The sequence below is a fragment of the Pseudorca crassidens genome, chromosome 14 (genome assembly GCF_039906515.1).
Source record: "Pseudorca crassidens isolate mPseCra1 chromosome 14, mPseCra1.hap1, whole genome shotgun sequence".
Classification (NCBI taxonomy): Eukaryota; Metazoa; Chordata; class Mammalia; order Artiodactyla; family Delphinidae; genus Pseudorca; species Pseudorca crassidens.
The window spans coordinates 42,657,331-42,675,777 of NC_090309.1; the positions used below are offsets into that span (position 1 = coordinate 42,657,331).

General features: G+C 35.5%; 1 protein-coding gene across 6 annotated transcripts in view; it reads right to left on the reverse strand.

Moving 5' to 3' along the window:
• Nucleotides 1–18,447, reverse strand: part of VRK2 (VRK serine/threonine kinase 2) — a 96,989-nt gene that overhangs the window by 20,335 nt on the left and 58,207 nt on the right. For all 6 annotated transcript variants that reach the window (XM_067704993.1, XM_067704992.1, XM_067704990.1 and 3 more), the window contains one exon: nucleotides 7,100–7,232. In XM_067704993.1, coding sequence (XP_067561094.1) covers nucleotides 7,100–7,232 — 133 coding nt within the window. The remainder of the gene's footprint in view (nucleotides 1–7,099; nucleotides 7,233–18,447) is intronic.

Consider the following 18,447-nt stretch of genomic DNA (forward strand, 5'->3'; position numbering starts at 1 on the left):
AGCACATCGTAACTACTTTTGGTCACCATACATAAGTTACTATAAAAGCAGAAGACAAGATTAGCTCTTACACATACTCTATCTTAACTGCTATTAGAGTACCGGATTTATTAAAGGCCCTTCCATCAAGCAGAATGCGACGGTCCCATGGGTACTGTTTACTTTCTGCACAAGCTTCAACAATGTCCTAATGCAAGACTTGGCTCCCCTATTAAAATAAAAACACAATCTCTACCACACTGCTTTGTAGTGATTTCTTCAGTAATAAATCTCCCATTAATAATGGAATGGTTCCATTTGTACAGATGTGTTCACAAATCCCTTTTCCATTATGGCTATTCCTGATTACCACCACTTAAAAAAATTCACATCCTCTAATTTTCAAAAAATTATATTCTGGCACCTGTTTGGACGACATAGGCTACACACAAGAGGCCCTCTGAGGAAAAACAATCAGAATTAAAATGGAATGAACCTTCCCAGCCACTTCCCCCAACCCCCCAACTGAGGGATTAATTGATATGAAGCTGTAAGTAATGACAAGTCATTTAGATTTCTGAAGCCAATCTTTCATAAACTGGTCTTCATTTGAAATAGCCCTTCGAGAGTTAACTTACTTCACTATCATAGTTCAGTTTTACCTAATGAAAATACAGCACCACATTTTTCAAACTTTTATTTTCTTTTACTGCATATATACATTAATAATTATCGTTAGGTAAATGTTTTACCACTCACTGTTTCCAGTAAGTTCTGCAGACATACATGTAATGTTAAAAAAAAAAATTCTATAGTCACTCTTTCCCACCATTAAACAGAGAGATGAAAGGATTAAAAATGTTTCCAAGTACACACCTTTCCCTGAAATTCCCTCTCAGGGAAACAAACTGCAAAGTGTGATGTGTTTTTGAGAAGTTAAACTCTAACACTGTACAAGCGATTATGTCTTTTCTCCATCTACTACATACAGAAGAGTAATTTTAACACTGGTTAAATTAATTAAAATATTTTGGATGACAATATTAGCATCTATGAGTGGGTATGTAATTAACACAATGAACTGATCATATATCTTTAAGTTTAAATAAAGTACATCATCAAAATATAAATGATATGATAATGATAACTGTTGAATCTAGGAATTGAATATTTGGATATTTACTATATTATTCTACTATTTCCTGTATATTTGAAAACAATTAAATAAAATGCTGAAAATTTAAAAAAAGAATTGATCATAGTTGAGGAAGACTACTAATTAACATCTAACAATGAAAATATTTTTTAATTTGAAAGTTGAAACATATATTATGGATTATTTTGGTTTTGTATAATTTGTATTTCTGTATAATTTATTGTAATACATAAGGTTTTTCAGTTGCATTTGATAGTTAACATAATCATTAGCAGCATATTTTCATATAGATTTCCTAAAGTCACACTTTTACTTATGGTACTTCTGCTTAGAAATACAGGAAGATTTAGTTATCAATATTCTCTTGTCACTTTCTAAATATAATTTAGCATCTAATTTTTATTTCACATATTAATATGGAACAATGTAAATGAATCTTTTCACTGAAAGCCTGTGGTGTTCTCAGTTGCTCAACATTTCTAAATGATAAAGTATTGCCAAGACTAACCAAAAAAAAAAAAGGCACAGGTGGGGTGGGACTTGAATTCGATTTCACTAGAAAGCAGATTCCAGAAACAGCTGACACTAGAATACATAATTAAAATAAAAACGATCAATGTGATTTATGAAGCTGCTACCGTGCCAGACACTCTACTGCTTTTATATCATCTTATTTAATCATCCTAACAATATGAGGTATCATTAACCCTGTTGACAAATAAGAAAATAGAGGCTCAGAGAGGTTAAATAACTTGCTCAGTATCACACAGCAAAAAGTCACAGAGCTCTGTATTGAAATCCAAATCTTTCAGAATCCAGAGCCAACACTCCACTCAATCTACCAATTACTTTGCCTCCATTGTTAGTTTTGCACCATTTAGACAACATAACATATACCCTTCTACAGTTAGGGAAGTATTTGAAGCAGGCATTTTAACTTAAAACACCAAAAGACATACTGACCAAAGACAGTTGTATTGGCAAGGAAGAAATAAGCAGCAGATCCTGAGGTCTAAGCTGTAACACTAACAAAATTTTTCATGCAACTATCCTTACATGACACTATTTCTGTAAAACTACTTCATTCTGATGAAGAAGAATGTTTAATTAAAACATTAATTTATAAAGTGTTAAACGGTCCTTCCAAGCTGAAATGAGAACAACAAAGAAATCACATTGGAGGACTGGTCCTTATTCTAATGACAAACTGGAGTAAAATTATCTGGGTGCAATTCACCAAATGGAATGAAAGAACTGGGAGAAAAAGAAAAGTATCAGTGTTAATCCCAAAATGGCTCTGATTATTTGCCTAAAGTGTTTCCTGTTGAGTTTTTTTCTTACATAGAGTAACATTATCAAGTAGGAAGAAAAACAAGATTTGCTAGGAAATAATAAAGTGAACTAGAAAACTTTTGCCTTAAGCAGACAGGGTCTAAATGCTCAAAATACTGGCTTATATACTCAGAAATGACAATAAGAAAGCAGAAAACATCTGAGTAAGACGTTCACCTGAGAAGTGAATGGTGACTATCTGCAGAATAAATTTAAAGTTTATTCTTATTTTTCTAACTAGTAACCTATGTTATTCAGTAGTTTGTCAATTCAGATGTATAAAGAGCTAGGAAATTTTATGGTGGCCACAATTTACTGCAATTTCAAAAAGGATATTAGGAAAGTAGAATACAATGTGTCACATTTCAAATAAAATAATAAACCAGGTCGCTTTTATTTCTTCAGTACCTTTTAAATTCTAAGCCTCAGTTTTTTATGAAACACGTGTGAGGCTTAGGAAAAGTTATTCAACAGAGCAAAGGTATCTTACATTTGACCAATATGTATTCTTAACTCAACCAAATAGTTTAAGACCTATGCCAAGACTTTGAAAGTCATGTCTAAATGTCAAAATTGGGTTATGTCATACAGAAAGAATAGTGTCTTCATTAAAATTTATTTATACATCAACCAAAGACTATTTATAGCAGTGAAATTTACTTAAAAATAAAAATCAACATTGTGTTTTTCTGACTACTAATAGATTCAATAGAGCATATCAATAACTTGGTTTACCTTAATATCTTATAATTGAAAAATGGGTTCCCTTTTCTGAATTATTGTTTAAGAAGATAAATATTGTATAAACCATGTCATTTCCCCAAGTTTGGTAGTATGAAAACACATTCTCAGTTTATTTCACATACATTTTGTAAGCTGGAGTGCTAGATTAGAGTGAAATGAAGCCGTGCAAGAAATAACACAAGACTTGGATTTTATATGCTGTAGCAATTGGCAAAAATTTTTAAAAGTATGTAATATATTTCCTTCCTTGATACTGAACATATTATATAAACAAATGGACATTTAAAATGCAATTTAGATATCATATTTTATGGTCATCAATGATGTCAAATTAAAACAGGTATTATACACTCAGTGCACAAGTCTGAAGTATTTAAAAAAGCTCAGTATGTTAAATGCAGTATATCTCTAGAGAAATTAGGTATTGACTGCATGCCTCAGTGAGCAGAAAAATCTACAAAAATCTATACCACACATTGATCCAAATATTGCTTTTTAACATTACTAAGAATGTAACAAATTTTAAAACAGTATATTTGACACAGATATAATTCTCTGTAATTATCAGGCAACAAGCCCAAAATATGTCAATGTTTATACATGTTGGTTTTTATTACGAATAAAAAATTAATAACAGATGAGATAAGCCCAAAATATATTACTCTAATTTTACACTAAATGAAGCACTTCAGCCTCTCAGAAAACACTTTTAGGTCATATATGAGAACTGAGTTTGGAAGAATAACTGCAATTTAAAAAATACAGATACACAGACGCACAACAGTTCAAGAATAGTTATCTATCCATTCATCCATCTGTCCATTCACCTCTATATATCTCTATTGATATTTTTTGGCTTATAACAGTACAAGCTACCCTCTTACACAGCTGAACTAGAAAATGCTTAGGTGAAACTGCTGACTGGCACCTTATACAAGCTCCTTCATTATAAAAACCCAACTAATCCACAGAAACATGAGAGTTAGCTTCTGTTTCTGAATAACCACCTCAAAGGTAGCGGAGACCAGATAGTTTGATCAGGTTAACAATGTATCTGTTAAGTTGCTAATCCGTAAGTCACTTTTACATTGAAGGCTGAATATTTCCCAGGGCCTGATCGAGCACAGATAAACCTAAAACATAACAAATGCTTTGATAACGAGAGGTTATATTTCCTAGTGATAACTTGTTTTACTCTTTATGTTTTCCTTTGCATTATCTTCCTCAGTATTTATTTGAGCTTATAGCTGGACTGGTACAGAAAAGATTCTTCTGAGATTAAACTACATAGTGTGTACTGAAAGTAAACACATGAATATTTATGAATCTGACATTCTGCATTTACCTATAAGGATTTATGGCCTTGTTTAATTCTAGTTTCTAGATATGACTAAATGATTACTTCATTTCTAATAAAATCCTAAAGTGAAATGTTTTATTTTGGAAAATTAAATGTAAAACATGAAGAATGAATAGTATTCAAATATTTGAGGATACCAAACCTTTCTTTTTTTATGCTAGACTAAAACTGCATGTTAAAATTTCAGCAAATATATATATATATGTGTGTATGTCTACATCTATGTATATATACATGTATGTGTATATACATGCATATATGTGTATATATACGCATATATATGTATACCTACATGTAAATACAGATATGGTGAAAAGTTTAGTGTACATTCTATTTTAAATGCATTAAGGGAATCTAATTTTTATAGAAATCTTGTGAAACCCATGATGAATACTCACTCCAGCTCATCACTTTCAAATACCAAAAATACGTAATGTAGGCTCTCCCCTGAGTAGTCTTCCCAAAGAGATAATATCTTTTCCCCATCATTCTCAGTTCAATCTTCTCTCCAAAGACCTAGCATTGTGAAATCTACCCAACTCATCAACATGTATTATTATTTAGGGAGCAAAAAACTTAAATGCACTATGGAATAAAATTTTGTTCAAATCTTTCATGAAGACGGCATAATGAAAATACTGCCCTAAACTATGGAATAACTAAGGAGGACTTCCAGAATTACCACAGTCCAAACACTGACCAGACCAACATACGACAACTCGACTTTCCCATTCCACAATCACAGTGGCTTCCTAAATGTTTTTTTTTCTTTTTGCGGTACGCGGGCCTCTCACTGTTGTGGCCTCTCCCGTTGCGGAGCACAGGCTCCGGACGCGCAGGCTCAGCGGCCATGGCTCACGGGCCCAGCCGCTCCGCGGCATGTGGGATCTTCCCGGACCGGGGCACGAACCCACGTCCCCTGCATCGGCAGGCGGACTCTCAACCACTGCGCCACCAGGGAAGCCCCTAGATGTTTTTTTAATAGTCAGAATCTAATAGGATCAGTATTAGAGCTATGGGTTGAACTAAGTGGCCCAACCATAAGTTAATATCATCATTGACATAATTGGACCAAAGCTTAAGAATCTGTATGATGAATTTCCAGTTACACCACTATCAAAAAGTACTCTCAGGTTTCTAAATATTCTTTCATACTAATATATCGGGCAAATCACTACTTTTCTAACCAAACTATCCTTGAAAAAAAAAATGTAGTGATTTCACTTATTTTGATAAGGAGTATAAAAGGTAATTTCTATTCCAGAAAATTTAACCTATGATTCTTCTTGAAAAGAAAAAGGTATACAACCGACACATTTGTTTTACTTTCTCACTGGCCTACATTAAACTACTGTGGGTTTTAATTGCTCTGGAAAATGATCAAGACCCTCTACATTACATGGTCAATGGTCCTTTTAATAGAAAAGGCAATAATATACAGTTGTTTGCACCAACTAAAACTCGTTAGAAAGTATCAGTTTAGGGTAACAGTTCAACAGCCATTAACAAGTGCAAATGTCTAACTGCCTTTTAGTGAAAATGTGATCCTTTCAAAGCAGTTTAAAAATTATTTGTATGGTTTAGCATATTTGAAAATACTTTTATAAACAAAGTTTATGAAGAATATAATTTTGAAAGACAAAGTTTTTCAATAATCACCATTTTTTTTTTTTACTAGCATAACATTAGGATTGACTTTTTGTCTTGCTGACAGAGCAACTAAGAAAGTACAGTTGCAGTGACCATATTGATTGTGAACAAAGCAACCATCAGTGGGACTCCGCACCATATATTTTCAATATTGACCTCCTACTTCCTTCTCCATGGCTTTCTGGGTCGGCTATTGGATTTAGACTGCAGTGTAATAAACAGCTACGGTTTAATTAATGGTAAATGAATACAAGACATAGGTTATGACTTTAACTAATTAGGGAATTGTTGAATTAAGTCTCCCTTGGAATGCAAGGCAGTATAATCAATGTCCAATAAAAGGACTATGTATGTAATTTACCTGCAAATGTGTTTCCAATACCATCAAAGTGAGTTTAAATAAGTAAGATATATGAAAGGCGACTAGGAGAGATTTCCACAAGTTAACACTTCATAGATTCAGAAAAGATTTCCTTATTGTTGAGATGGTATCTTCTAAAGCTCTGATAAGGGCACAATGAAAAACAGGAATAATTCTTCACATGTGTACCTGTACCAAATCTGTAATTGTCACTACAGCATAAAAATTCAGTTGCTGACCTCCAAGTTTAACCTAAACAAACTAGTACTTTCCTGTCCCAAATGAGCATCAAGTTTTGCTTACTTGACACCTTTTATTCCTTCTTCACTTGTCGAAGTCTGTATCTCCTCCCTCTGTTAGAATATTCATTGGCATACAGGAACTCACTACTTTTGATAAACATCTCACCAATGTTCTCATTCTTCAAGCTGACTATGCAAAGGTCATTTCATGGAGCCTTAAGGCTCTTTGTTCTAATTATTCCTCTGAAATAAAAATAAGAAAAAAAGAAACCTACCTACTCCCTTGTGAGCATCCAAGCTGGTAAACTCTATTGTCCCATTATGGCTTTTTCTAGGATTTTCTTGATACTGTTTGTGGTTCCCATTGGGACAATATCTGTAGGAAAGTCCATAATCTGCAAGATAAACCTGAAAGACATGAACAGACAAATGAATAATGTTTTTATCCTCTGAAAATATAACCTTTATAATTAAGTCTTAAGAAACTGATAGGTTAAGAGAGCCTCAGATCTACATTTGATTAAACCAAATGGTGCCTTAGGATAAAATATATACAACTGGGGGCCATAACAATGAACTTTCTAACTTAAATCCTGTCTTCATCATAGACAAGTCTTGTTTCTGAGTTGACTTAGATTTTCAGTCTTTTTATTTTGCTCTTAAATTCCCTTCCCTCCAGGTGGGCATGTAGACGTCATAAACCACAATATGTCTTTTTATCTGTACAGCGTATGAGGCTCTGCCTTTTTTGTAACCCCTTCCTGTAAACAAAACTGTTTCCAGCAGGGAGGGGAGATGAGAGCAAACAATCTAAAAATCTTAACCTAATGTTACAGGAGTGTCCATTAACAAGAAGTATAAAAATAATGAACAGACTGTAAGAGGTAATGACCCTTAAAAAAAAAAACACCATCATGTTGTCCGTATTTAAGAATGGAACATCAATGCAGTACTTTTGGCCTTTCAGACGAATCCATATCATCACTGTTATCTGTAAGTCAGTCAGAATTGCAAGCTGGGTTTCCAAACAGAATATAGATTGTTAAAAGTCAGATAGCAATTCAAGTGAATTTTTCTCAGATTACTTTTGGAGAGAGAGAAGGGAGGGGAGAAGTAGTTTTACAGATAGAACATACACCGAATCGGGAACAGTTACGAATAGACATTTATTCTGACATGTAGTCAGAATATTGTACTTCCCTGTTATATGTTACCATGCTCCTCCCCCCACCCCCTGGAAAAGAAAGCAGTTTCAACGTTTAAAATGTGTTGTTTCACGTGTGTTTCTTTAAAATTTAGAGAATAAGGCAACACTTCATGATGCAGCTTTAAGACAATAGAGTATTACAACTGGTATTTTAAAAGATATCTATTAAAAGAAAATTAAATTTTAGTTTAAGTTTTTGGTTTCAGGATAGCCTAAGTAGGAGATATTTTGAATTTCAAAATATAAACAGCACAGCTTCCTTCACTTGTTGGAGGACATAGCTTGCTGGAATGTCTGAAAACATGATATTTCAGTTTTGTCTCTCACTCACAGATGCTATTTCTCAAGATGGCCTCAGGAGTAACTGCCCAAAGTAATTACACTTCAGGATCAGATGCATAACTGGTTGCTTGCTTTCACTATTTATGATGCATTTTTATCTTTATTTATTTTGAAAACTAAATAGACTTCACTTTGCAAAGTAGATATCCTGAGAATGTACATATTGATAGCAAACGGAAACATATTTTAAATACACTACAACAGTTTCCTATTAAAAAAAACGATCAAGATGTTTTTCATGTAGATTAACCAAAAAAAAAAAGACCTAAAATTTATGGATGTTTTATGGCTAAAATACGGATTATGCCTCATATGTATCGATACCAGAGAGCATGATAAGAGCTTAATGTTCATCGACCGATGAACAGATATCCTGTAGGAAGGTACCATTATCTCCATTTTACTTGTAAGCAAACTGTAGCTCAGTCAGTGACATTGTGACTTGTGTAGTAAAATGGGGCCAGAGTCTGACTCCAGAATCCTCATCTCAATCACAACGAAACTCAAAGGCACTAGACAAGTTAAACAGATAAGAAAGTACTCAAGACTACTGTAATAGGGAAGAGTGACTGATCTCAACTCCACTGAAACAAAAGTTGGGAAAGTTTTTAAGAGCTGAGGCTGAGCTAGTGAAGAGTACTGGAGAACACTGAGGGGATTCAGGTCAACATGACTGGGTTATCTACGTTTGCTAATTGGTGCTTAGGCTCCTATCCCCACCTCAAAGACTGTAGAGATAGGAGAACACTTTTTAATAAAGATTACATTTTAAAGGGATGACTCCCAGGTCCTGGAGGTCCTTGAGAAAGACATGCCTGGGTTGTAAAACTGGCAAGAGGCTGGGAGAAGATTCACATCTCAAAGGAGCAGAGAAAGAATTTATAATTTCAAAGTTTCTTAAGTAAATGCTGTAAGAAAAGGGAGGACAGGAGCTTACGGTCAGGAGGAAACCTGTCTAAAGTTTAGTCAAGCTGAGGAGAACTTTAAGGCCCTCTTGGTCATCACTGAGCTATGGGCCTCAAGGTAGTGCTGCGTTACTCAAACTTTGAAGGGCAATGCAGGATCTACATTTAATATAAAGACAAGAAGCTAACAATATAGTAAAGGAAACATGCACTAACCATTTGACTCAGAATACACTAACTCATTTGAATAATGCTGCAGTGAACACGGGAGTACAGATCTCTTTGAGATAATGATTTTGTTCCCTGTGGAAATATACCAAGAAGTTAGACTGATGGATCATATGGTAGTTCTATTTTTAATTTTTTGAGCAACCTCCATGTTGTTTTCCATAGTAGCTGTACCAGTTTACATTTCCACCAACAGTAAACAAGGGTTCCCTTTTCTCCACAACCTCACAGCAATTATTATTTTTTGTCTTTTTGATAAAAGCCTTGTTCACAGGTGTGAGTTGATATCTCATTATGGTTTTGATTTGCATTTCCTTTATAATTAGTGATGTTGAACACCTTTTAATGTACCTGTCAGCCATCTGGATCTCCTCTTTGGAAAAATGTTCAGGTCCTCTGCTCAATTTTTAAATTGTCTTATTTTGTTTTACTAATTGGGTAGTATGACTTCTTTATATATTTTGGATACTAACCCTTTATCAAATATATAATTTGCAAATATCTTATCCCATTCAGTAGGTTGCCTTTTCATTTTCTTGATGGTTTCCTCGCTGTGCAGAAGCTTTTAAGTTTGATGTCATCCCACTTGTTTATTTTTGCTTTGTTCCCCTTGCCTGAGGAGACATATGTAGAAAAGACATTGCTAAGACCAATGGCAAAAAGCATACTGCCTATGTTTTCTTCTAGGAGCTTTATGGTTTCAAGCTTTATGTTCAAGGCTTTAATCCATTTTTAGTTAATTTTTGTGTAAGGTGTAAGACAAAGGGGTGTCCAATTTTATTCTTTGCCATGTGGATGTCCAGTTTTCCCAACACCACTTATTTAAGAGACTAACCTTGCCCCATGTATATTCTTGGCTCCTTTGTCAAAAATTGACCATATATGCGTGAGTTTATTTCCAGGGTCTCTAATCTGCTCAATTGGTCTGTGTCTTTTTTTTATGTCAGTAACATACTGTTTTGATTACTATAGCTTTGTAATATAGTTTGAAATCAAAAAGTGTGATGCCTCTGGTGGTTTTGTTCTTTGCAGGATTGCTTTGGCTACTTGGGGCCCTTTATGGTTCACAGAAATTTTTGGATTGTTTTTCTACTTCTGTGAAAAATGCCATTGGAATTTTGAAAGGGACTGAACTGAATCTTTAGAGTGCTTTGGGTAGTATGGACAGTTTAACAATATTCTTCTAATCCATGAGCATGGAGTATCTTGCCATTTATTTGTGTCTTCTTGAATTTCTTTCATCAATGTTTTGTGGAGTTTAGTGTACAGATCTTTCATGTTCTTGGCTAAATTTATTGCTAAATATTTTATTCTTTTTGATGCTATTGTAAATGGAATTGTTTTAATTTCTCTTTCCAATAGCTCGTTGTTAGGGTATAGAAAAGCAACTGATTTTTGTCAATTGATTTTGTATCCTGCACCTTTACTGAATTCATTTATCCGAACAATTTTTTTGTGGAGTCTTCAGGGTTTTCTCTATATAATATAATGTCATTGACAGGGACCATTTTACTTCTTCCTTTCCAATTTAGATGTCTTTTATCTCTTTTTCTTGCCTAATTACTCTGGCTAGGACTTCCAGTACTATATTGAATAAAAATGGCGAGAGTGGGCATATTTGTCTTGTTCTTGATATCAGACTTTTCACTGTTGGTGTTGTCTATTTTTGTAATACAGTATAGAATTTGTGGTTCTGTCCATTTCTGAAATTTTCTTGAAGTCAAAAATAAGTTTAAGCAGAAAACCCAATCTACAGTAGGGTTTGCAGTCTAGGTCCTGTTTTTTGTATGTCCTTGAGCTAAGACTTAGTCTCAGTTAACTTTTTTTATATTATCACCTTTTTTCTGTGAAATAAAAAATAACAACTCATTAATATTTTTCACTTTAAGGATAAATACATATAATAACCCTAGTTTTAGACAAGCCTATAGTAGGAATCTCAAGATCATCAAGATCAGGTAGGGGGTTATTATTTGTATTATAATAAGACTAGACATAGGAAAATTTAAATATCTAGATCCCTAATGCATTTTAAATGATTTTCTTCTTATGCAACTTTTCTGAATTTAGTAACCATTTCCTTTCTCCATGAATAGAAGAACAGCCTTGACCACTTCTCTTTACTTTAATCATAGATCTTTCGATCATACTGTACTGCCTCTCACATTTCCACATGCTACTCTCACTTTTCTCTCATCCCTCTTAGATATGTACTATGGTTTAGTTTTGTTTGGTTTTTTACAACTTTGTGAGGTAGGTAGGGGAGATGTGTCATTATACACATTTAACTGATGAAAAATAATGTGATACACCTAAATAATGCAAGTCAGCCAACAGTCAGTCACTAAGTTCAGCTTCTACAAAAGATTTTATTGTTTTAGTGAATTTCTCAGCTGTTTCCTCCCCCTCAAAAAACACCTAATCTTCACTAATGCTTTCAAGGACTTTCAATTTTAATACTTTATTATTGAAAAGGTAATGTAGTAGCCACTGAGGTACAATCCCATCAAGAAAGAAATGGCCTAAACAAATGGGACCTAATGAAACTTCAAAGCTTTTGCACAGCAAAGGAAACCATAAACAAGACCAAAAGACAACCCTAAGAATGGGAGAAAATATTTGCAAATGAAGCAACTGACAACAGATTAATCTCCAAAATTTACAAGCAGCTCATGCAGCTCAGTAACAAAAAAACAAACAACCCAATCCAAAAATGGGCAGAAGACCTAAAGAGACATTTCTCCAAAGAAGATATACAGACTGCCAACAAACACATGAAAGAATGCTCAACATCATTAATCATCAGAGAAATGCAAATCAAAACTACAATGAGATATCATCTCACACCAGTCAGAATGACCATCATCAAAAAATCTAGAAACAATAAATGCTGGAGAGGGTGTGGAGAAAAGGGAACCCTCTTGCACTGCTGGTGGGAATGTGAATTGGTACAGCCACTATGGAGAACAGTACGGAGATTCCTTAAAAAACTACAAATAGAACTACCATATGACCCAGCAATCCCACTACTGGGCACATACCCTGAGAAAACCAAAATTCAAAAAGAGTCATGTACCCAAATGTTCATTGCAGCTCTATTTACAATAGCCCGGAGATGGAAACAACCTAAATGCCCATCATCGGATGAATGGATAAAGAAGATGTGGCACATATATACAATGGAATATTACTCAGCCATAAAAAGAAACAAAATTGAGCTCTTTGTAATGAGGTGGATAGACCTAGAGTCTGTCATACAGAGTGAAGTAAGTCAGAAAGAAAAAGACAAATACCGTATGCTAACACATATATATGGAATTTAAGAAAAAAAAATGTCATGAAGGACGTAGGGGTAAGACAGGAATAAAGGCGCAGACCTACTAGAGAATGGACTTGAGGATATGGGGAGGGGGAAGGGTGAGCTGTGACAAAGCGAGAGAGAGGCATGGACATATATACACTACCAAACGTAAGGTAGATAACTAGTGGGAAGCAGCCGCATAGCACAGGGAGATCAGGTCGGTGACCGCCTGGAAGGGTGGGATAGGGAGGGTGGGAGGGAGGGAGATGCAAGAGGGAAGAGATATGGGAACATATGTATATGTATAACTGATTCACTTTGTTATAAAGCAGAAACTAACACACCATTGTAGAGCAATTATACCCCAATAAAGATGTTAAAAAAAAAAAAAAAGAAAGAAATGGCCTTTCACCTGTGACGAGGGCAATAATCTGACAACTTCCAGAGGCAGGGCCATTAGGAACCACCACAGCATGTGAGCCAAGGTGACACTCTTCCCAGGCAGTTCCTACTAAAGAATGATCATGGTGGGAATGCTGTGTGGCTATTTCTACCCAATTGGAGACTCTTCTAATGGAACCCTTTTGCTCTGGTGCTCCCTAATGGGTTGGCTGAGACTTTCTCAGAACTGTATCATAGTCTGAGCTCTCCCTGCCCAATCCTTCTTGTCTCCTTTCCTTTCACAGGTGTCATTGCAACATCCTACTCTGAAAGCTTTCCTTGTCCAAACATGTTTCCTCTCCTTTTGTCTTTCTATTATATAGGTACTCTACTCCCTTCCCTCAATAAAGCCCTTGCACTCGTAATGCTGTCTCAGCATCTGCCTCTCTGAAAAACAAATTTGACAAAGGTAGTCAGTAAATCATAGCCTTAATTTGAAGCACTAAATAAAGATGAAAAACAAATTAGCCTTTGATGACCATGAAAATCACAACTTTCCTATACCAAACAGATCTGCCTCAAAAATTAACTTCCTATTTTACCTAGCCAGATTTGCATCCATATATGCCACATTCTCAAGTTATGCATTTAATTAAACCTTTACTTCCCTCTCCTTGCTTTCTGATGCTTGTAAGGTCTTACACCACTTTGTTTTTCCAAATGGATGGGTGAAAGGAATGATTAAAGAGCACCCTGTGATAACTCTTCTTTGCAGTGAATTGCACTGGAAGGGCCTTTGTCTTCAATTCAGCACCCCTCCACGGATACCCCAAGTGCTCTTCTCCACTTCCTAGCACACCTCCTGGATTCACATCTCACACATCCGAGATCCACCACTAATACCTGAATTCTATTCTGGTACGTAGATCCTTTTAACCTCATGGCAATTCATTGGGTTTTCATTTGTGTTCAGATGGATTTACCTTTTTAAAATGTACAAAGTATTTAGCTTTTATTTATGCCTTGGATCCACATTTATAGGCTGTAAAATCCTATGGGACAAGGGGCCAGGATAATGATATATACACTTTTGTATCCATGACAGCACCTACTCTGAGGTCTTCTGCACAGTATAGGCTTAAATAAAATTTCACTGATTTGACTTGATGGTAATAATTGGACAAATAGAAGTAAATTCCTTTCAACAGACGCCAAGCATGGTAAAATATCAAGAATCATACATTCTAAAAAGGAAAGAAAAACAAAAATGAATGTGTATTATTGAATACTTGCTATGCGAAGGCATTATGTGCTTTACAGAAGTCAAATTATTTAACCCTCATGACACTAAGAGCAAGTTATTTGAAGATACCTTGAGGATGAGAAAACACAATGAGTGAGTTTAGGTGCTCTGTGCAAAACAACTAAACTTATAGTAACTGGCAAGGCTGAGATCCAAACCTAAATCAGCCTGACCAGAAGACTGAGATTTTTCCATACGTCCCACACAGAGGAAGGAGAGATGACCCAAGCACATCTAGAGGTAACATCTACTCCAACAAAAGTATAACAGATTTAAATGTAATAATATTTTAGAGTAGGGGGAGGTTACTTCCTAATTGGGTAACTCAAAGAACAAAATGACATTGATTTGGGCCTTGAAAAATACCTAAGATTTCCACAAATGGAGATAGGGAAGAAGAGATAAAACAAGGAAAACCAGGGCTGGGTCAGTGTGTGCTGGGAGTGAAGAGGTTATTGGAAACACAAGCCGGAAAAAAAACTGGTTAGCATGAGTTTACAGGAAGCTTTGAAAACCATGCTAAGAAGCTGGGACACAATTTTTGTATGCAAAAAGTCACCAAAGGTTTTTGGCAAGGAATAATATTATCAGCACTGGCAGCATCGTAATGGGGAAATGAAAGCAGAGAGTCCATTTAGGAGAATATGACATTAGTCCAGGCAAGAGACAGTGGGAGGCTGGACTAGGGCACTGGTGAACAAAGAAGGGAGACAAAGAACAGAGCCATAAGAGGGTTGAGAGATAGAGTCAAAGATAACTGAAAACCATGTGGCTAGCTGGGTATATGAGGATTCAATGAATAGACAAAAAGAGAATAGGAGGAAGAAGAGAAGATTTGGAAAGAAAATGATTTACTCATTTCTGTACCAAAAGCAAACTGGTTGATTGATGGCTAACACCCTAATCCAACCAGTTCCTGGTTCTCTCAGTTTATGCAGAACTGAGTGATAGACTCATAGTTGATGGAAAAAATAAAAGACCTCCTTCCCATCAAGAGTCAAATCTGCTGCCTTTCTGTTCCTCAATCAACCAGGAACTAAGTATCAAACAGCCAGAATGGCTCACATGGAAGCATTTCTCAACACTTGATATGTTGGACAGGAAAATGTGAGCTGGAGAAGCGCTGCAAGAGATTATGGAGCTGGAAGAGAAAAAAGATGCTAATCTGGACAGATGTCATTGCCCACTGAGACGCGACCACCCACTAAATCACATTACTCCTTTACCGCCACTTTGCAGATTCACATTAGAGAAGAGATGCAAATACACCGCAAGATGTGATTCACTTTTCAAGAACTTAAAATTTTCCTGTTGTAAAATCTAATCACCTTATCATAATTTAGACTATATACAATTAAACCCTTTTAATTAGCACACCCTGTTGTAGCAAGAAATGTATCTTAAGCTCTCATCAGAGACTGATGGAAATTATACAATGGAAGGAGATAGTCACTATTCGTGACTTTGTTTAGTGGCAATTTAGAAAACAGTTTCAAAACTCTAGGAAAAATATATAGACTTATTCAGCAACTTTAAAAGCTTTTATGTAAAAAAAAAAAAGCCAGCATTTATCTTATTTGAACAGCACATAATATTTTCCTATTCTTTCAACAAGATACCATAATGTGAAAATCTTCACAATAAACTAAATGCTTATTGACTAATGGAAACCACTACATGCCAAAAGGGGAATGAAGCATGGAATGAATAAGCAGCATGTTTATGTTCACAGAAGTTATTCATATCTACTAAAAACCTATATGTAGCCTCATGGCTGCTACTACGTTTTGATATAAATATGTGCTTTTTATTCTTTTATTATACAGTACTTTTTTTGTTTCTCCTCAACTTCCCTACCTTCTTTTTGCCAGTAACACGATGCCACAGATGACACATGTGCATTATCACTATTCAGCCCAGACAAAAGAATATGACTTTTAAAAGCTGCCAGGTTACTTTTCAAACAGGATGTTTATTAGAATAAACATGAAGATATATTTTTCAAAAATACAGTTTGACCTTATATATTGTTTTACATGTGCTTTATATGTTGGGTTTTTTTTTCCTCCTAGATCTCACAACTACCTACTCATTGAGAGTGAGAGATTTAAAGACACATCCATGGAGTCATCATATGAAGAACAAGCAGAAAGCTGTACCGTATCACTATCTCTTCACTCCATCTACTGCTCCATCAGACCCAAGTCTATGACTGCCTTAAACGGCGCCATAAATTCAAGCATTCATAACAAAATACTGAGTTATATTTAGCAGTATTCCTAACGATACTAGCATTTTGACCCTATGACCTGCCCTTCTATTTCAACCTGGTTCTTCTAGCAATATGTGAAAGCCTATTTAATCCAAGACAGCTGGGCTCTGACTTACTATTCTTTCCAGGCTTTGGGGGGAAATTCCCTCAATAATACATAGGCTAGCAATTGCTTCTTTACTAAAAATACCTTCACCTACAAAACAAAACTTTTCCAATTACAGTCAATTTCCAATTTTTCCTTTTGACACAAGTTCTCAAAGATTATATAAAGAAACCTACAATACCTTCTCTTTCTCATTTCCAAGATGATATGAAAGTGCTTCACTTGTGTCTGTCCTTTAACAAAATAAATAGGCAATGGAAGAGGATAATCTAAACTGCATCCAATTCACAGGCTTCCTCTTTGCCTAAATCAAATCTGAGCTTAAGACTTTGCAATATGCTGGTAAGCATTATCAGAGCTTGGTCTATCTGTTAACAGCAGATGCAAAATGTTAGCTGATATAATTTGACCGTCAAATACATTATAAAAAGTTTCACTACATGTAAGCTGTGTCTACATAAAACACAGCTATCTAACATTCAAAAGCATCTCCTTGCTCTACGTAAACTACAAATTCTACTGATTTCAAAGACAGTGTTGAGGTTGCTAGCAATCATGCCATTCTTACATGCACATCCCCTTGGGGGTCCATAGTTTTTTAACAGTCCCACAACAGGCATACCTCTTAATCCAACCAATTTATACAGCTCAATGAGTTGACTTAGAATTCAGAAATGCCACTTTCCCATATTAACTGGAAAAAACAACAACAACATATATAGCCCTTTGTGAATTAGGATGCTCAAATATTTTGGTCATAAACAATTGTTTGGTCATGTATACATCTGGTCTTCAGAAATTTAAATAATATGACCAGTGGGACCCAGTAGGCATCAACAAACATGTATTGATTATGAACAAACACTAATTTTTCAAAAGCATTAACTCTCTTGGGAACTATATTCTTGGGGACAGGTGATTTGTTAAACAGACCATCCTGTACTTACACAGCATATACATTCCTAAAATGTGAATTCTTTTTCCCTTTTATAGAAAACAGACCCTGAACATTCTGTTCCTTACAACTTTTAAGGGACACCTATCATCAAACTACCCACCTGGGAGAACTACACTTATTAAATCAATTCATTACCATTTTCTTAACATCTAACCAGAACACCAAATGTCCTTTTTCATAAATCTAAACAATTCTGGGGGAGCAAAAATAAGATAAGGGGTTCTTCTGTCATAAGCTTAAAAAATAATTTAAAAAAATGTTTTTCTAGGGCTTCCCTGGTGGAGCAGTGGTTGAAAGTCCGCCTGCCGATGCAGGGGACACGGGTTCGTGTCCAGTCTGGGAAGATCCCACGTGCCGTGGAGCGGCTGGGTCCGTGAGCCGTGGCCGCTGGGCCTGCGTGTCCGGAGCCTGTGCTCCACAACGGGAGAGGCCACAACAGTGAGAGGCCCGCGTACCGCAAAAAAAAAAAAAAAAGTTTTTCTAGCTCGTACTTACTGAGGGCTTACTATGCACCTGATATTGGTCTAAGTCTTTAACGTGTCTAAATCATCTGATCCTTACAATCCCTCTTTGAGTGAGGTGCTATTATCCTTATTTTTAGAGGGAGAAATTGAAGCACA